At 38.2% G+C, this 21098-nt stretch overlaps 2 protein-coding genes across 2 annotated transcripts in view; both read right to left on the reverse strand.

Annotated features, from left to right (window-relative positions):
* TTC5 (tetratricopeptide repeat domain 5) overlaps positions 1 to 2401 on the reverse strand; it is a 26641-nt gene extending 24240 nt beyond the window's left edge. Inside the window, exon 1 of the mRNA XM_006163064.2 lies at positions 2305 to 2401. Coding sequence (XP_006163126.2) covers positions 2305 to 2355 — 51 coding nt within the window. The 5' untranslated portion in view covers positions 2356 to 2401. The remainder of the gene's footprint in view (positions 1 to 2304) is intronic.
* A 5021-nt stretch (positions 2402 to 7422) lies between these two features.
* On the reverse strand, positions 7423 to 15221 carry CCNB1IP1 (cyclin B1 interacting protein 1). Its single transcript, XM_006163065.2, has 3 exons — positions 14906 to 15221; positions 10621 to 10954; positions 7423 to 7723 (listed from the first exon to the last, which is right to left on the reverse strand). The coding sequence occupies exons 1-3, from the start codon at positions 15200 to 15202 to the stop codon at positions 7521 to 7523; spliced, it is 834 nt and encodes a 277-aa protein (XP_006163127.1). The 5' UTR covers positions 15203 to 15221; the 3' UTR covers positions 7423 to 7520.
* Between the last annotated feature and the right edge of the window lie 5877 nt (positions 15222 to 21098).

The raw sequence follows: 21098 nt of genomic DNA on the forward strand, positions 1-21098 counted from the left end.
AAAAAAAAAAAACAAAAAAAACTACCCAGAATGAAGTGAATGGACTAGCCCCTCCACAGAAATACTTTTCAAATTTTGCTGTATTGGGGCCGGCAAGTGGCATGGTGGTTAAAGGCGCCAGACTCCCACACCCACATGGCCAACCGTGGTTCAAGTCTTGGACCTGGTGGCTTGCTTTCTCACTTTCTCTCTCTCTCTCTCTGATCAAACTGGAAAATAATAATGATGATAATAATACATAAAGTTAAATAAAATAATTCTTTAAAAAAAATTTTTGCTGTTTTATTTCTAGGCCCTTAGACGAAATATAGTTGTATCATCCTATAGCAACCACAAATTGGGTACCAAAGAGCCTATAGCAGAAAGGAAAACTCTAAAACATTTCAGGGAAGTGCAGGAGATTGTAAACTCTTTTCTTGTTTTAAGAGAGATTTTTTTCTATCGGGCACATGCGCTCACCGGACAGACAGAGAGGCACAAAGTAAGAAATCATACCACCACTACCACTACCACCACTATCCCCCTCTGGGGCTGATGGCCACACTGCAATCCCTTCTCCTCCATTCTTCTCTGGAGAGCTTGGGTATGCACGCACATTCACCCAGCTAAGTTTTTTAAGCTGCCAGGCCTGGGACGTGAACCGTGGCCAATTATGTGGGAGTCCAGTGACATAGACAAAACCATAATGCCATCTGCTGGTCCTGGAGGTTGTACACTCTTTAGGACTCACACCTGAGAGATTCTAATTTTAGCGGTTTAGCAGAATTCAATATTCTGCATTTTTAACAAGCACTCTAAAACTAGAGTGAAAATGGTCTATAATATACACTTTGAGAAATATCATTGTAAACATTCCATCCTGTAAATATACATAACAATAAAATCAAAATTTACCACCATTTCCATGGATAGAAACATCACTATCCCATTATTTTCCTCTTCTCTACTTCATCTCCTTATTCATTTTTTGCACCTACCTTACCTATCCCAAGTACACTCTCCCAAGGTGCTTATGGCATCTACCACAACTAAATCCAGGAAAAAAACAGTTGTCAGCAAAAATTACAGCCAAATTCCTTTGTACTACTCTCTGCATGGCTGCAGATCAGGAATTTTACAAAGGTCTTATTGTTTGTTTATCTCTACTTGTTAAAGCAAACATGCAAAAAATATTATTTTATTGTTTGGTTTTGTCTTGCTGAACTGAACATTTTAGTAATTTTTTTTCTCATGGCAAAATAAATATATGTAAGTTGTTAAAATTCGAATAGGTACATATGGAAAAAAGTAAACAATTACTCACAACCACCCCAAACCACCTCAGGGATAACAACTGTTACCATACCTTTTCAGATTTTTTTCTGTATATATACAAACATATATACACAAACAGTGTTTCTAGTATGGAGTCAGAATTGAGAATCTCTGATTTCAGTCAATCACATTATGGAATAAAATGAAGTTAATCCAAGTCAGTTAGAAGTGAGGTAAAGCCCACAACCTAAAACATGTTATTATTTTAACCCAGTTGAGAGACAAAGATATCTCACCAATATATAAACTTTAGCATTAGATTTCTTCGACCAAGTTCCAAGTCTGTCAAAGTTCTAATGTGTAAATTCTAGGGTTTCTTAGAACACAAAGAACTGTGTTACTAAGTTTTAATGAAAATCTTGGATCATTAAAAGAAAGGTAAAGGTACCAGTCTAACAAGTACAAAAGACTAGTCCTAGTCACGCAGCACAGTCACTTGTGCTTCTCGGTGGACACTGTAGAGTCTGTAGTGCTCTGATCAGACCCCAAACTGGGATTATACAGTGTTCCCAAACACTCAAACTGTGAAGTCTTAAAGGGAATAACTAGGGTACCTGAGGTCAGGCCATTCCTGTGATGGCTGACAATTTTGAAACAGAAAGGTGTTAAGGAACTATCCTTTGTAGGGACCAAAACGTGTAATAACAGTTCACACAGATCTGCTATACACATGAATATACTATTTGTATATGGATGAGTGGAGAAAAGGCTCCCTAAGAATGCACATGAATAAAGTCAGAAGCAACAAATCTTCTTCCACACAGGACTGAAATTAAGGGCAGTCAGATCAGCAGCAGGAGGTCCCAACACACTGACCGAGCGATAGGCTCCGCTGGCTAGCGGAGCTGCAACCCCCGAGTTGTTATAGTAACCGCACAGACGCATACAGCCTCGTGTACGTGCCGACGAATTCACAGGCACTGCAAAAACGGAACTCTCAGCTACTTCACGAGTAACAAAAGCACATATAGATTTTAATCTATGGCTCACCTGCAATTTCTGCAAGATCCGCTTGCCTTCCTCTTCTTCATCAGCCATCATTTCCCAGCCACTGTCGGCTTCTCCGCCCCCAACTTTATAACCACAGAGGCGCATTCCTACTTCCCTTGTGGAGCCACAGCGACATCTAGGGCTCCGGAGGTTTACCTGCACCTAAAGGGCTTAGCTCCACAAACTAACTGAACCAATAAGGTCAACTAGCTCTATATAATTTTAGAGTTCATAAACTTGTTTTATTTTCCAAATCCTGTAAATAACATGTTATCAACTTAATCACATGTACATTTTTGTTCTATGTAATATTTATACCGAGATTACAGTACCTCCAAAAAGAAGGCAAGTTAAGACAGTGGATACTTACGGTTTGCATTTTTGAAGAGAATGTGGTACAATGGTAATTTATCTGACTCTTTTCTAACTCTGCAGGGATTTTCAACATATAAGTAATGCTATTATTTTAAACACTCTATCTACCGCACTTGGGGTGGTATTATAAAAACCGTCGTACTGTATGCTAATAATGCTTACATATTCACAGACTACATCCAGAAGGATACATAAGAAACAACGACTGTCTCTGGAGAGGGAAATAGGGGACTGGGAGTCGTGGGTGAGCGGAGAAAATTTTACCATGTACTCTTGAATTTTTTACCGTGGACCTGTATTAACTATTTTTAAAAACACAATTTTTAAATAATTATTTGCTTCTTCATGGACTATCTCTGAAAAGAGACACAAGACACTGGGCAACAGTAATTGCTTCCAAAGAGCCAAAGTGAGTGCTGGGAAATCAGTACAAAGGAGACTTTTTACTGAGTTTGTTTACCTCTTGAATTAGTAACATGTGAATGAACTAAACTCTTGAATAAATTTTTTAAAGTAGCATATAATATTCCTGGATTTTTTACTTTTTTAGGGTTTTTTTTTTTAGAATTATCTTATTTAACTTTATTTATTTTTAAAGATTTGTTTGATTTTATTTATTATTATTGTTGTTGTTTTGCAGTTTGACCAGAGAGAGAGAGAGAAGGAGACAGGAAAAGAGGGAAAGTGAGAAAACAAGCCACCAGGACTAGGACTCAAACCGCGGTCAGACATGTGGGAGTTCAGCACCCCCAACCACCATGCCAACTGCCAGTCCCATACTTTTTTAGTTTTAATTATAGTTTACTTGTACTGTTAAATGATTCTGTGAACATAACAACCTAAGAAGCAAAGTTTTCAAGGCAGATATCAGGAATATACATTCTCAAACTATTTTCTAACAAAATCCAAACTGCATAGGAAAAATGCTTTGTTCCACAATTTATAAAATCTGTATCATTGACTATAAAATAAGAAGTGTTTCAAAACTTTTAAGTCAAGATTTTTCATCCTGGGACCAGCAGTTGATGTAATGGCTATGTCGCTGGACTCCCATGTAGCCGACCATGGTTCAAGTCCTGGATCCAGTGGCTTAAACTCACACCAGGGGCGTGCGTGTGCATACCCAAGATCCGGAGAGGAGAATGGAGAAGGGATTGCTGCATGGCCATCCCCCCTGGGGGGTGATTTCTCGCTTTCTGAAAAAAAAAGATTTTTTTGGGGGGGGGACGGGGAGAGGTAATTTTTGTGAAGAGGTAGAAGACCAGTAAGCTGAGAGTCTGACCTAATAAGGTCTTGAAGCAGTAAAGAAGTCACTTTGGAGTTCCATTTGAGAGATTGCAACTTTAGCAGTAATTGTTTGAGAAAACTATTCCATCTTTCAATTAAGGCAGTTGCCTTGCAACTTTAGGGCAAGTAAAAGTTCCATTGAATACCCGATTTTAATGTCCACACTTGAATTGTTTGTGAAGTGATATGTAAAGCTTGGTGAAAGTCAGTAATTTTAGGAGATAAGATGAAGACTAGGACTGATCTAGTAAGGCTCTGAATAGTAGACTCAGAATTAATATGTTTAGAGGGAAAGGTAGCAGCAAACTCACATAGGTGTCAAACATGGTGAGGTCATAATGGGTAACTCTAGTGGAGGGTGGCAGAGATCCATTATAATCAAATTGCCATCAGGTACATGACCTCATGTCCCCAGTAATTGTGTCTACAGATGTTAAAGGTCAACGTTTGGTAAAGGTAAACAAATCATAGCTAACAACGGCAACTTTGATGTCTGGCAACCTTATACAAGAAGTCTCTTCCTTTGTTCTCATTGTAAGGTAGCCTGAAACCCTAGGTGTCACAAGATTTCCTACACCTATCTATGAACAAAAGTAAACAATGGAGATATCAGAAGGAGCCCTGTCTCTGTGTGGTATAGTGAGGTCGTTTCTTGCTAAGCTGTCTGTGAATTGTAATGTGACTCTGGGGACTCAAACTGCGGTCAACTACATGGAAATTCAGCGACATAGCCATTATGCTAACTGCTGGTCCCTAAAATAGAAAAAATTTTGAAGAGATCTTATAACCCGTGCTATTAGTGAAGAAAAATTACTTGCTTGCTACTCATTTATGTAAAGCAGGAGTATTTACTTGATTTTCTAAAATGAATAAATATAAACTATCCTCTAATGATTTCAGTATGACTATTACCTAAAAAACAATGGGATTAGGGGCAGCAGGTGGCACAGAGGTTAAGATGATAGATCCCACATAGCTGGTTGTGTGGTTTAAGTGCTAGACCTGGTGGCTTGAAAAATCACACCCTTGCGGGAACCAGCAGTTAGCGTAATGGCTATGTCGCTGGACTCCCACATAGCCGACCGCGGTTCGCGTCCCGGACCCATGTGGCTTAAAACTCACGCCAGGCACATGTGCGTGTGTGCCCAAGATCCTGAGAGGAGAATGGAGGAGAAGGGCTTGCGGCGTGACCATACCCCCTGGGGGGTGATTTCTCGCTTTCTGTCTCTATGTCTCTTTGGCGAGCACACGCGCCCTATAGTGAAAACCTCTCAAAAAAAAAAAAAAAATCGCACCCTTACCTGATTTTCCTCTCAAGGAGACTGGAGGAGAAGGATTCTGGTGTAGACATCCCCCCTGGAGGTGATTTCTCACTTTGCGTCTCTCTCTCTCTCTCTCTCTCCTATGAGCAAACAGGCCCCACAGAGGAAGAAAAAAAATGGAATTGAAAATTTAGGATAATTCAATAATAAATCATTTCAAACCATTAAAATCAATCACACAATTAAATAGTTAGAAAACGCTATTGGGGAGGGGCCGGAAGGTGGTATGGTGACTAAAATAAGTAAATAAAGTAATTCTTTAGGAAAAGGAGGGAAAAGAAAAGAAAAAGCTATTGGCACCAGCAAGTGGTGTGGTGGTTAAGGTGCTGGGCTCCCATGTGGCCAACTGTGGTTCGAGTCCCTGGCATGGTGGCTTGCTCTCTCACTTTCTCTTTCTCTCTTTCTCTGTCTCTTTCTGGTAAGCGATGTGCCCTATATCAAACTTAAAATAATAATAATTAATAAATCTATAGGAGAACTTAATTCAGTCCTTCATTTCATACATATAAGCCGATGGCCCAGAGCTCTTTCCTTAGCCTAGTGCGCCTAGTGTCTAAGGTAGTTGGATCCCATATGACTCACCACAATTTGAAACTTGACCCTGCGAAGCTTGAAAAACACACATGGATGGTGTCAGCAGGTGGCACAGTGGTTAAGGCACTGCATTCCCACATCGCCAACATTCAAGTCCCGGACCTGGTGGTTTGAAACCGCCAACTACATTCAAGTCCCGGACCTGGTGGTTTGAAACATACCAGGCACAAATGTGTGGTTGTGTGTGTTCAAAATCCCAAGAGGAGAATGGAGGAGAAAAGTCTGCTCCCCACCCCGGGAGTGATTTCTCAATTTCCTCTCTGTTTTCCCAGGGAGCGCACACACATTATAGCAAAAATCTCTCTTTATAAAAAGAAAAGAAAAGAAAAGCACATGTGGCTCATGTGTGTATGGAGAAATGTAGGAGAAGAAATTGTGATCTGACCATATCCCGTAGGGGCAGGGAAGGATTCTCTCTCTCTCTCTCCCTCTCTCTCTCTTTCTCTCTCTTGCAAGCACACATGCCTTCCAGTAAGTGAACAATAAAAAATAAAGAAAACTAAGACCCATTAAGTTTAAACTCAAACTCACACAATTTTATCTAGAACCCAGATAGTCTATCTCCCCAATCAGTATGCTTTCAAGTCTTGCTTCTAACAACACATAAAGTTACTAAAATGTCTTCCAGTTTCCTTCCTGGCTCTACATTTTCAATAATTAAGCGTAGTAATTAAACTATTTTAATTTCTGTAATAGTAGTCAGAAATGTTCACTGCTTAATAAAGGAAAACAAGAATAAATCTGTAAAATTATTTTAATTAATACAATATCTTGAGATCAATAACAAATAGGTAAATTTTCTGCAGTAATAGTATATTCCTAAATAAGTAAACCCAAGGTAGCAATTAACAAAAAGGTTAAGAAAGGGTTTTATTTTAAGATAATAAAAAAATCAACTTTCAAAAAAATTTTATGAATGTAAGTTATTTTTAAATACAAATAGAGATTAAAATACATGCATCAAATTTTACTCTCCATCACTGACACAAGCACACCTCTAAACAAGTTAATATGTGGGGAAATACATTAAATATATACCAAAAAATATACACACCCAAATAATAAGCCACAGATCACCCATCATATTCCAAGGCCGAAATTTTCCTATAAATAACTGGCAAATGCAGCAAATTTATCAGTGTAAATTAATCCACTTACATACACATATATGCACAAATACCAAAATCCAAAGTGACATGTAGATATCCAACACACATGCTTACATAAACTGAGATAAACACACAGCTCAGGTAGAAAGAGTAATCCAACACACAATGTCATGACATTCTCACTGATGATGAAAATCCAACAATTCACAATGAAATTGAAATTAATGAAATGCTCTTTCTTTAAATAACAGAAATAAAGAAACCAGACTCTAAAGCCACCTGCCTCCAAACACACATTGTCCCAGAGTTTCTTATATATTAAAAATATGAAGACAACTTTAAAGACTTAATAGCACAGATGATTCCTATATAAAGATTATTAAGCAAATTATATCACTAAAAGTTGCCAGAGAAGTCATCTGCATACTTTAAAGACTTAATAGCACAGGAGATGATTCCCATATGGAATAAAGATTATTAAGCAAATTATATCACTAAAAGTTGCCAGAGAAGTCATCTGCATAGTAAGCTAAATTCTTTTTACTTTGAAGGCCCTGCTTGAGACTTGCTGCTGCTCTAATTCACGACTTGGAGATGCAAAACTAAAAAAGCTATTGCAGGGTTCAGGTGCTGTGGGAGAACCCACAAAAAATGGTCTGAACTGAAAATCTCCATCTCCACCACCCCGATTTCGAACTGGTGTACTGTCCAAAGGAAATTTGGAGTTGTTCCCTAGGAGAAAAAAAGGAGGGAGGGAAACTTAAGCAACTAATTCTTCGTCGATTTTTAGGAAAAAAAGACAGGTCATTTAATAAATATTTTAACAGAACTCAACTCTAAAGAAATGGATAAAATGTATATCTAATATTGGATGAGGAAAAGAACAATGAATGTAATTTTTTTTTTAAATAACTCCCTCTAACCACTATCAGGGGACTTCAAAAGTTCATGGAAAATGAAATTAAGTTTCTTGTGGTACAAAAAGAAAAATGGTGCAGTTTTTTCTTTTTTTTAATTGCCAGGGGTGCATGTGCTTTCCAAAGAGAAACAGACAGAGGGAGAAAGCACCTCCTACTAGGACACAGTCATGCTGCAATCTCTTCTCCTCCATTTCTCTATTCTGGTAGGATTTGGGACATGTACACACATGTGCCAGTACTTTCTTAAGTCACCAGGGCTGGGATTCAGACCAGAGTCTGCCATAAAGAATCTAGCTCCCTTATTATTTTTTACCTTATTTTTGATAATACACATTTTTCCACAAGGTTTTTGAAAACCCTTCATACATATTGTACTTTTTTCTGTGATGCAGTTTGTAATGATAGCCATGATCTCATCACCAAAAATGAAATGTTTTTACTAGAGTTTAAATTTACAATATCACAATCTTATTCATTATTTAATCTATCTTCAGAAGAATTATTTCTATCTATATATGCTTATGATTATGTATGCATTTATATATTTGTGTGTATATAGTCTTTCGTCCAAGGTTTTAAAATTTTTCTTAAGAAACACATTGAAATAAATACTTTAGAATATATACACCTGAGATAGTGCCATATCCCCATGATCCAACATTAATTAGTATAATCTTAGGAAACAAAATCAGAAAATATATCTGATTGAGTATTTAACTACTTCCACTGAATGCTTTATTGGCCTTTGCAGGTGTTAAAGGGATAGGTAGCTAAAAGAAAGTGGTGACTATCTGCTCCACTCTAAACAGTGACAGCAAGATGTAAAAAGGCAAGTGTGTACAAAAAAAGGAATGGCAAAGAATTGATGAATATGAAAGAAATCAAAATAAATGTGAACAGTGACAAGAAAAAAATAAGGACATCTACAATGCCCATTAATAATAACACTTTCATTGACAACATGATTAACTGAATGTCAAAAAGAAGCTTGTTTTTGTTTACATTCACATATTTGATACCATCTTATCACCTCTTACCTTTTCTAGGATATCATCACCTCTCCTACTAAATCATTTTCTTTAGCTTATAATAAATATCCCAAAAATGAGGATTTAGGCACTTTTCACATAAAAAGCATCACTTTTATGTATGCTAAATACAATTATACTAATAGCATAGCAAAAACCTATTGGATTTTGTTGCATCAAGAGTAATGTAAAGGGGAAAACTCAGGAAGATATGTGAGATTCATTCCATCTGCTGATATCACTCTAGATTTTAAACTTTCAGAGGACACTAATTATCTGGATAGTTTTTATATATTCACTTGCTTAGGTTAGGTTTATGTCTAGTAACGTAGCATATGAAACATATTTAATAAATATTTGAGAAATGGACAAATGAATAAACAAAGAACAAACCAAGCAAACAACTGACAATAACTTTAAAACTGTATAATCGGTATTAACATGTGAAAGAAATGCAAACAAGGCCTTCTCGGACTATAACAAAATGATGAAGAGTGTAGGCTCTGAAGATAAGCATGTAGGCTTGACCAAGCTACTTAACTTTATGTGCTTTAACTTTCTAATCTGTAAAATTTGAGTAATAATGGTACTAGCAGGTAACATGATGGCTAAGGCACTGGACTCTCACATAGCCAACTGCAGTTCAAGTTCTGGACCTGGCGACTTGTCTTCTCACTTTCCCGGTCTCTCTGCTGAACTATAGCGAATTATAAAATAATAATAATAAATGAAATAATTATTTAAAAGAAATGTGGGTAATAATAATACCTACCTCATAAAGTTCTGTAAGTTATATGAATACATGTAAAATAGTTATAATAGTGCCTAATGCATAAGGAATTAAAATAGAAAGTAATATTATTTCTACAACTAAGTAGCATTTTTTTTTTTTTTTGAGAAATTTTTGCTATAGGGCACATGTGCTAGCTTGAGAAACAGAAAGTAAGAAATCACCCCCAGGGAGGACTGCCACACTATAATCCCTTCTCCTCTTGGGAATTTGAGCATGCATGCACACGTGTCCATGCCCGTGCCCATGCCCGGCGTGAGTTTTAAGCCACTGGGTGAGGGATTCAAACCACTGATGACGTGGGAGTCCAGAGATGCAACCATGACACCATCTGCTGCTCCCACTAAGTAGCTTTTAATTTGAGGTAGCAATTTGTAAGTTTTCATTTTGCAGAGGTTAATTCTGCTCAAATTAAGGGAGGTTTGGACTTGCCTGTGGTCTGGTTGTTAAGGCAGCTGGATCCCACATGGTCAACCATGTAGTTCAAGTTCCAGACCCATGACTTGAAAAACACATCAGATACAAGTGCATGCATGCCTAAAATCCTGAAAGGTGGGAGAGATGGAGGAGAAGGGACTACAGTATAACCATTTCCCTCTCTCTGGTGAGCTCATGTGCCTTCTAGCAAATTAAAAATAAAAAAAAATTAAAGGGGGGTCAACTTAAATGTAAGAAATACAATTAATAAAAGCAATGATACATAGGTTGACACATAGATAAAGAATGAATGACCACTTGAAGTCATCACTGACTACTTGGAACTGTGCAGAGTACAGTGTGCTGAGAAAATTCATTTTACAAACTGTTGTGATGTACAGTGATTGAATGTATAAAATAAATTAAATCTTAAAAAAGAATAATAGATATTATATATGAAATGTCCTTTCTTACCTAATGGAAAACCAAAAACACCAGACTGCGTAATCATGGATGGTTCAAGAGTGCCTTCTTGATTAGCAATAGTGATGTTTCGTAGCCTAAGGCTATCATAGAGGCCTTGGAGCTTTTGATACTGGCGATTTCTCTCCATAAGTTTCTCAGATATATCACTGAACTTTTTCTTATATTCTTCTAGCACTTTCTTCATGGAAGTGACCTCTCCTTTCATAGAGGTCAATTCTACATCCTTGCTCTGTATTTGCTGAGTATATATTTTCTCCATTTGTTTCAGATGGCCCTCAGCCTTACTAAAATTGTATTCTTGATAGAGACGCTCTTGATGTACCTGTCCCAAGAAAGTTTTTACTGTAATAAGAAATTACACACTATAAAATTTTATATAAACATAAAAATAAAAGATTGTTACACAGAGATGTTATTACTTTAACACTTAGAAGGAGGTTAAGGGCCACCAGGTAGCATGGTGGTTAAGGCACTGGATCACACATGGCCAACTTGACCATTTGAATCCCAACCAGGCGGCTTTAAAAACACCACAGGTGTGTGTGCATATGTGCCCAAAATCCCAAGAGAAGGGAGGAAAAAGGATTGCACTATGACCATCCCCCTCAGGGGTGATTTCTCACTTTTCCCTTTCTCTCTCTGTCTCTCTGTCTCTCCGGAAAGTACACATACCCTATAGCAAAAAGTAAAAGAAAAAAAAATACAAGCAGGCTAAGAAACAATCAGTGCAAAAAGAGAAAAAAAGAAGCAATCAGGGACAAAAAAAAGAAAAGAAAAGCAGCATCAGGGGACCAACAGACAGCATAGCGTTTATGTGTCTGGACTCCCACACGGCAAACCGCAGTTCAAGTCCTGAGCCCAGTGGCTTGAAAATCACACTAGGTGCATGTGTGTGCATCTTCAAGATCCCAGGAGAAGCATGGAGAAGGTATTGCAGCATGGCCATCACCCCAGGGGCTGATTTCTCATTTTCTCTCTCACTCTGTCTTTGTCTCCCCGCCCCACCCCACAAGTGTACATGTCCTATACTACAACAAAGGATTTCTGCTATAGGGCGTGTGCTCTCACCAAAGAGACAGAGAGACAGGAAGCGAGAAATCACACTCCAGTTTGGGTAGTCACACCACAATCCCTTCTCCTCCATTCTCCTCTTGGGATCTTGGGCATGCATGAACTCCACTGGCATGAATTTTAAGCCACCAGGTCTGGGACTTGAGCTGTGGTTAACTATGTGGGAGTCCAACAACGTAACCATTATGCCATCTGCTGGTACCAAGGCAAAAACCTCTTTAAGGAAAAAAAAAAAAAAAGAAAAAAAAGATGGTCCAGGGTCTTTCACCTAATACTGAAAGGCTGACTGGGGCTGACTGGGATCGCAGTGATATACAAGGTAGACTTATGGAATGGGGCAATGTTCCTTAATGGAATGTTTCAAGAAATGTTTGGGAAAAGGAGTTTGCTAATATTTTTGTTTGTTTTATAAGTAATGTTTGGCCTTGGAAATACTAATGAAGAGTACAAATTCTTAAAATTATATTTGGAAATAATGGTATTAAACGTCCTTTCAATTAAGTAATGTCTTCATGGCTTACTACATAGAAATATACTGGCTTTTATCTTTAAGTCTCTTCTTAAAATGTCCGGGAAATTAACAGATACTTTCATATTATATGAAGACATGTAGTTCAAAAAGAGTAACTTGGAAATTTTTTAATGGATGTGATAAAAAATATAATCCCATTTTTGTGGGGCTGATTGGTGGTGTGGTGGAAAAGGAGCTGGACTCCCATATGGCCTAACACAGTTCAAGTCCCAGACCTGGTGGCTTGCTTTCTCACTTTCTTCCTCCCCCTTTTCAATAAAAATAATGATGAGGGGCCGGCAGGTGGCGTGGTGGATAAAAGCGCTGGACTCCCACATGGCTGACCATAGTTCGAGTCCCAAACCTGGCAGCTTGCTTTCTCGCTTTCTCTCTCTCTCTCTCTCTCTCGTTCACTCTGCCCCTCTCTGGTCAAATTAAAATAAATAAATAAAAGTTAAATAAAATAATTTTAAAAAATAAAAATAATAGTGATGATAATTAATAAATAATTCTTTTAAAAAATATATATAATCCCATTTTTCAAGTAAAACATCAGGTGAAAAATACACTCTAAGATAATGCCCCAATCCCCACCTCTTGGTACTTACACCTTTGCATAACTCCCTTCCCTTAAGTAAGGTAGGAATGTATTATATTATAATTTGGCAGTTTCTTACAAAGCTAAATGTATTTTTACTGTATGATTCAGCAATCATACTCTTAGTATTTAGCCAAATGTGCTGAAAATATTAATATATATGCACACTAAAACCTGCATGTGGATGTTTATAGCTGCTTTATTCTTAATTATCAAAACTCAGAAGCAGCCAAGATGTCCTTCAATAAATGAATGGCTAAATAAACTGTGGTATATCCAGACAATAGAATATTATTCAGCACTAAGGAAAAAAATTGAGATATCAAACCATGAGAAAACATGAGGGGAAATTAAAAGCATATTACTAAGTGAAAGAAGCCAAACTGAAAAGGCTCCCATCTGTATAATTCCAATTGTATGACATTCTAGAAAGGACAAAATTACAGAGGCTTCCAGAGGGTGAGGGAGAAAAAAGGGTTGAGCAGGCAGAGCCCAGGGTATTTTTAAGGCATTGAAACTACTCTGAATGATACTACAGTAGTGAATACACCAAATGGTCATAACACATTTTTCCAAACCCATAGAATGTACAACACCAAGAATGAACTCAAGTGTGAACTATGGACTTGGGTATGTGAATACAGGCGCATAAACTATAATAAAAGTACCATTGTGGAGCAGCATGTTGATTTGAGAAAGCTGTGCATGCAGTGGTTGGGGGAAGGTATATGTGTATTATCTGCAAATTTCATTCAATTTCACTGTAAAACTAAGACTGCTCTAAAAAATAAAGTCTGTTTTTTTGGAGTGTTTTTTTTTGCTATAGGGCACGTGTGCTCGCCAGAGACAGAAAGCAATAAATCACTGCAAGGGGGGATGGCCACGCCACAATCCCTTCTCCTTCATTCTCCTCCTCAGGATCTTGGGCATGCACACGCACCCGGCGTGAGTTTAAGCCACCAGGTCCAGGACTCGAACTGCAGTCAACTACATGGTAGTCCAGCAACATAGATATTATGCCATCTGCTGGTCCCAATAAAGTCTATTTTTAAAACAAATAAACAACCAAAAACAAACAAGTGTCCTCAGTGTGACAGTTTACTAAGAAATACAGTAAATGCTGCCAACAACCAAAGCTTGGAAGCAGATCCTTCCCCTGTCAAGGTTCAGATGAGCCCATAGCCATAGCCAACACATTGATTGTAGATCTCTGAGACCTTGAACAGAGAACTCAGGTAATTCTGAACATACTCCTGAACCTCAGAAACTATGAAGTATCTAATGTGTGTTGTTTCAAGACATTAAATTTGATGGTTAAACCATTTATACTGTTACATAGCAATAGACAAATATCACACACAGGGATCAATTTTGATTTATCATTGGACTTACTATCCTTTAAATATTGACAAAAAGTAAAATGTGAGCACTCCTTTTCTCCATCATTTTTAATTTTCCAATTATAGTGTGATGCAATTTCATCAGTTCTGGGTTACCTATCCCTCCATGTGATTTCATGATACTCTGTACTTCATTTATCCTTTTTTTTTTTTTTTTTTGGAGAAGTTTTTGCTATAGGGTGCGTGCACTTGCCAGAAAGACAGAGAGAGACAGAAAGTGAGAAATCACTCCCCAGTGGGGATGGTTACGCTGCAATACCCATTCACCTCTCGGGATCTTGGGCATGCATGTACACGCGCCTGGCATGAGTTTAAGCCACTGGGTCAAGGACTTGAACCACAGTCTACTACATGAGAGTCCAGTGACATAGCCATTACACCAACTCCTGGTCCCTCCTTTATCAGTTTAGACATTAAAAATGGATTGTAGGGTTGCCGTATAACCTCCTGATTGAGGGAACCAGATCCCACATGGCCAACTCCTGTTCAAGTCCCAGCCTCAGCAGCTTGAGGAACACATGGGGCACATGTGTGCATGCCCAAAATCCTGAAAGAAAGAAGAAATGAAGAAGAGATTGCAGTAAGTTTCCATGCATCCATAAAAAATAAAATTTTAAAAGTTAAGAAAAAATATTAGAAATTCTGACATATACCTCACATCAAATTCTCAAGACAAACTAGGCTAACACTAACCTGGTATGTCCAGAATGCCAGTGCTCGGGAGCTAATGTCCAACACAATTTCTGGTCTCAGTCCCGCCAATACCATAGCTTTATATTCCTCTGATGGACTGAGTTCTGTGCGAACAATATCTAGCTTTCCAGAAAGGGTACTGTTGCAGGCAGGACAGATAGCTGGTGAACGACTAAATTCACCACTGCCATGCTGATCACAGAAAATGTGAGAGCATGCAGTAACCCATGCATAACCTGAGAGTTTGATACGACACTTTCGATAATTACAAAGCAACATGTCTTCACAGAGAGACATAATGAGATAGTGAGATCTCCAAATGCTGAAAAGTCCTACAAGGGATAAATGAAAAGGTCAAGTAAATCAAACTGAAGTGAAAATGAAATAAGTAAATAACAAGTAAAACGAAATACGTATCTTTATTTTATTATAATAAAATACTGTACACTTTATTGTTTTTATATTTATTATAATAATATATTGATTTCAGTCACTCAACAACATTGTATTCCTTCTTTGTGCAAGTCACTACAAAGACCATGAAAAAAACTTTAATAAAAAATTAGACACAGGTGGTTTCAAATTTTTCAAGGACATTTTCTAAGGCACAAAAAAATTAAAGTACTGCTTTTTATCATTCCACAATAACTGAAAGTCCAAATGTCTTACCAAGCACTCTTTATTATTTTAGTACTTTTCACACCTGATGAACATAAACGTCAACACTGATTTCAGCCATTCTTCAGCAGAAAGTAAGCTACATTTTTAGGTTTTTCATACATTCTCAGGTCCTTTTCCATGTTGATGTGATTAAAATGAATAGCTGCCTGTTAATAGTGGCGGAAAACTAACCTAAATCATCCAAGTAAACTGAATATCATGAAGCCTTGAAATCTACACAAAACCTTCTTACATCATCAGTTAAACAATTGCCTATTAATATAAATACTACTCAATGCTATGGCTCTGCTTAAAACATCTGTGAAAATATCTACATTCTCTAGGTTAAGTTACTTCGGAATAAAATGGGCTCCGAGTTTTACTAACCTAAAACAGCTAGCATTATTCGTGACATACCAAAACTTGTGGTATATTGAATAATAGTGACATGCCAATTATATACCACGGAAAAACGTCTGTATTTATGAACTGACAAATTCTGTCAAGAACGTTGCCTTAATCATAGGGGTGGCCCGCGACGTCTCTTTAACAGTTTCCACAGGAAAACCCCTGGCAACCAGATTTAAAAGGCCTCTTTGAATTCCAGCAGTACAGACAGGGAAATAGGAAAGCGGGACACAGTTTTTAAGCTGGACCCCTTCTCAGGCAGAGAGAGAGAGAGAGCAGTCCAGCTAACTTCCGATTTTCCGCCGGGTTGGGAAGAAGGCCAATTTACTGGGCTGTACGTGCTGAGGCAAAATCCTCAACTTGAAAGAATTAGAACGACGGAAACTTCACCCTGGAATTTTAGCCTGCTTTCCATGCTCGACAGAGGAAAAAATAGTGAAAATAACGCAAATTAGAAACTTAACCTGAGGCGCTAACAAAAAGCGCGGGAATGTGCCGTTGCCACCACCACTCCACGAAGAGCGGGACCTCCCTACTACGTCAGAGAGCGCACGCGCAGAAGCACCCAGGCGCCTGATGGCCGGTGGGTGCTGGGATGCCGGCCGCTGAGGATCCTGGGACCTGCTCTGCGACTTAGAGACTGGACCCCGCCCCCTTACAGGAGGGGAGCTATTAGCGGGCTCAGGAGGGCGCGAATCCAACTGAGTTTAAGGCTTCTCACTTCGGAGCCTGGCAGATGTTGGCCAGGATTCCCTTGTAGCCGGCTCAGGAGGGCGCGAATCCAGCTGAGTTTAAGGCTTCTCACTTGGGAGCCTGGCAGATGTTGGCCAGGATTCCCTTAACTCCTGTAGACTGGCACAAGAGTAACCATGAAAATTAAAAAAGTATTTTTCATGAGTCTGTCTTTTTGGACAAAAAAGCCTTCTATGGCAGGGGAAGAGGGAGATTAGATAAAATAGTGGGGCCCACTTAAGCCCCAGTTTCTGTGTACACGCTGCTGTTTGTCCCAGGAAAATTTGGGAAGTATCGGACGGTCAGCACAGTCTACGTTATCAGGAGAAACTCCCAGAAATTGTGTGATCGTAGTGAATGGCTGAAACTGCGGATAACAGAACTCTGTGTACACTGTTTCTTCCTATATAACATCCCTACAATAGTTTAATTTATAAACTAGGTGCGTTAAGAGGTTGGGTCTGGCAAGTGCCTTGGTCTTTGAGGCGTTGGACTCTCCCACATGATAAACTATGGTTTAAGTCCCAGTCCTGGCTGCTTACTTTCTCACTTTCCCTTTCTGATCAAACTAAAAAAAAAACACACAAATAAAAAATTAAATAATTTTTTTAAAGAGGTTAACGGACAGATAATAGCTACTAATAGAGTTACAATATACCATAAAAATTACTTGAACGCACTCTCTCAAAATACACTGTACTCGGGAACCAGCAGTTAGCGTAATGGCTATGTCGCTGGACTCCCACGTAATCGACCACGGTTCACGTACTGGACCCAGTGGCTTAAAACTCACGCTGGGCGTGTGTACGTGCGTGCCTAAGATCCCAGAGGAGAATGGAGGTGAAGGGATTGCGGCGTGACCATACCCTCTGGGGGGTGATTTCTCGCTTTCTGTCTCTAATGTCTCTGTCTGTCTGTCTGGCGAGCACACACGCCCTATAGCGAAAATCTCTCTCAAAAAAAAAAAAAATACACTGTACTCCAGTTAACTGAAACCAAGGATACAGGGGACTACTGTATGTGTAGTTGCACAGCTATCGCCTCCATGCAGAGGTAGACCCTGCCATTTTTTCAATCCACTTTGGAATAGACATCTTTCAAGCTTTTATGCATCCTCCATATACAATGTACAGATTATATTTATATAGTGAATCTGCATTAGAAACATTCATAATAGCATATGAAATTAAGCAATAGAATCAAGTACGATAGCTCAAATGCAGACCAACTGTGTGCTTTCCTGGAACTGTGTTGTTTAAATGTACCTTTTTTAGTCTAATACCATTACCTGTGATTTTTCTTTATTCTTAAGTGTTTCCTATTGCAACTGTAATTTATATGGGTCTGTAAGAATTTAGATTAAAAAAATAAGCTGACTTAAAGGGTCCTTGGCATGTAAGCCTTAATGATGTCTTCAGTAGCCACCTTTCTACCTGATATGATTGCATTATATACTAATAATAGATACAATCAACCACACAATAGATACTAAACACTGCAAACTCCTTTCTGGGTTGTGAATCCACAGTACTTTTCAAGCAAAAAAAGATGCCCTAATGAAACAACTTTCTGGTAATTTTTGTTTCTTGCTGGCTCATAGTAGTTAGAAAGGGTCTTGGCCTTTGTATTCATGTCTTAAAATAACTTCTGAGTGTAGAGTGGTAATTTCATCCTATTAGTACAAACTAGATTCAAAGAAAATTAGAGATTCATATGTAGATTATGTAGTCCTTAACATTTGTTTTGGGTATTCGAGTTTTTTGTGCATTTTCTGGTTTGAACTATACCACATATTGAAAAGTTGAATTAAAAAAAAAAAAAAACAGGTATAGTAAATCAAAGTTCGAAAACACAAAGCATTCTAATTCAACCAATACCTAACTTATGATCCTAGCTAAGTTGCCTTTGTAGACAGCATGAGCCTGTCCCAGAAATGACTCACTACATATTTCACAATCATTTTAACAGCCATATATTACAAATGTACCAAAATTTGGGCCAGTCAGTGGCATGATGGTTAAGATGGCTTGATCCCACATGGCTAACAGCAGTTTGAGCCCCAGATCTGGTGGCTTTAAAAATACACCAGGTGCATGTATATGCATGCCCAAAATCTTGGAAGGGATTGCAGCACGACCACTCTCATGAAGGGTACTTTATCTTCAGTGAGTGCGCACAAAAACTTAAATATAAAAATGTATAACTTATCCATCCTTATAATGGACAGAGTTAGAGTTTACATTTTTATAATTAAAAACACTGTGGGACCAGCAGATGGCATAATAGTTACATCGCTGTACTCTCACATAGTCCATCACCATTCGAGTTCTGGACCTGGAGACTTTAACTCAGACCAGGAATGTGTGCATGCATGCCCAAAATCCTGAGATGAGAATGGGAGAAGGGATTGTGGTGTGGCTGTCCCCCTGCGGGGGTAATTTCTCATTTCCTGTCTCTCATTGGCAGAGTGCACATGCCCTATAGCAAAAAAATCTCTTAAAAAAAAAAAGCAATACTGCAATAAATCTTCTGTACATGTGTCCTTCAGGACACATGCCAAGAATTCCTAGACCACCCAGAGACTCAATAAGTGTATAAGCATCTTTGTATAAACACAAGTTTCACTGTCACAAGAAATGTATGAGAGCACAGTTGGGTTTTTTACATTTTTGTCTGATGAAGTGAAATGGTATTTGAATGTTGTTTTAATTGTACAATTCTCTAATTACTAGTCAGGTTGCACATCTTTTCATGTGAATAACTACCCAAGGGTCCTTGTCTGTGAGCTGCCTATTCATAGCCTTTGGTAATTTTCTTGATTAAATGGAGTCACTGGTTGGTTACACTGCATGCAAACCTCAATTTCAATGTTAGTTCATACAAATTTATCAACTTTTCCTTTTTGTGCTTATGTCTACATCAGTGTCATGTTCTATGCTTTTCAGTCATTCTAAAGTTTTGTGCATTTTATAGATTTTTTTTTGGGGGGGGGAGAGGTTTTTGCTATAGGGCCCTTGTGCTCACCAGAAAGAGAGAGACAGAGAGAGAAAGCAAGGAATCACTCCCAGGGGGATGTACAGATGGCCGTGCCGCAATCCCTTCTCATCCATTCTCCATTCAGGATCTTGGGCACGCACATGCACACACCCCCAGCATGAGTTTAAGCCACCGGGTCCGGGATGCAAACCACGGTCGACTACATGGGAGTCCAGTGACATAGCCATTAGGTCAATTGCTGGTCCCTATAAATAGATCTTTAATTCATCTAACAATGAATCTGAAGAACAGTAAGAGTTGTGAAAGAAAAAGTGACCACAATATTCAAGAAAGTTAACATTTTAAAAGCTTGTTTTCGACCAAAGTGAGTTTGGTTCTATTTCTAGGTTACATTGAACATATGCAAAGGATACAGTACACATCAAAATGCTGGACATGGTTTATTTCATTTGTTTTTAGACTGAAATTTAACAGTTACTATTAAAATAGTTACTATACAAAATGATGGACCACAAAACACTTAGTATAACAGAATTAGAGATATGAAAGTTTTCATATAAATCTATTTACAAAAGCACTCTAAAGTCATGATAAAGGAGACAAAGCATTGGATTTCAGGTGATAGTTGTGCTATACTTGAACACAGAACTTCCGTACTGTTTGATACCTTGCTTGTATAGCCAAAAAATAAAAAAGTTTGATTTCTTAATGATTTAACATATTTGTTATTTTTGAAATGGTTTAATCCAGTTGTTAGCTGTTTTTACAAAAAATTATTCATGAAGTGATTACAAGGGCATTTGATTTATAAATTCTCATGGCACAATCTGTATTTACACATCATTTATACCATTTAATTCCAGGTAACTCTCACCTTTCCAAAATGGTATTTTTACCATGAACATTGATTTTGATCTTCTGTAGATAATGTATTTCTAATTATAACATTTTTTTTCTTAGATATATTTTTGTTATACGGGGTATGTGCTCACCAGGGACAGAAAGCAAGAAATCACCCCACGGGGGGACGCAATCCCTTCTCCATTCTCTTCTTGGAATTTTCAGCAAACATGCACACACACCTGGTGTGAGTTTTAAGTTGCCAGGTCTGGGACTCAACTGCAGTACACTACATGGGAGTCCAGCAACGTAACCATTATGCCATCTGCTGGTCCCTATAATCACATTTAAGTGTTCCAGTCAGTAATTTTCCCTATTACCTTTTTTATTTTTATGGAGAGATTTTTACTATAGGGTGCGTGCGCTTGTCAGAGAGACGGAGAGAAACAGACATAGAAAATGAGAAATCATCTCCCAGGTGGGATGATTGTAGCATAGCCATTTCTCTGTGGGTGGTTTCTTGCTTTCTGTCTATCTCTCTGGCAAGCACATTCAC

The sequence above is a fragment of the Tupaia chinensis genome, unplaced genomic scaffold (assembly GCF_000334495.1).
Source record: "Tupaia chinensis unplaced genomic scaffold, TupChi_1.0 Scaffold141372_1, whole genome shotgun sequence".
In the NCBI taxonomy this organism is placed as follows: Eukaryota; Metazoa; Chordata; class Mammalia; order Scandentia; family Tupaiidae; genus Tupaia; species Tupaia belangeri.

Coding starts and splice junctions, on each gene's coding strand:
- CCNB1IP1 (XM_006163065.2), bottom strand. CDS start 15,202: ATGTCTCTCTGTGAAGACATGTTGCTTTGTAATTATCGAAAGTGTCGT. Junction 10,955..14,905: donor TGGCATTCTGGACATACCAG/GTTAGTGTTAGC, acceptor TTCTTGGGACAG/GTACATCAAGAGCGTCTCTA. Junction 7,724..10,620: donor TGTTTTTGGTTTTCCATTAG/GTAAGAAAGGAC, acceptor TTTTTCTCCTAG/GGAACAACTCCAAATTTCCT.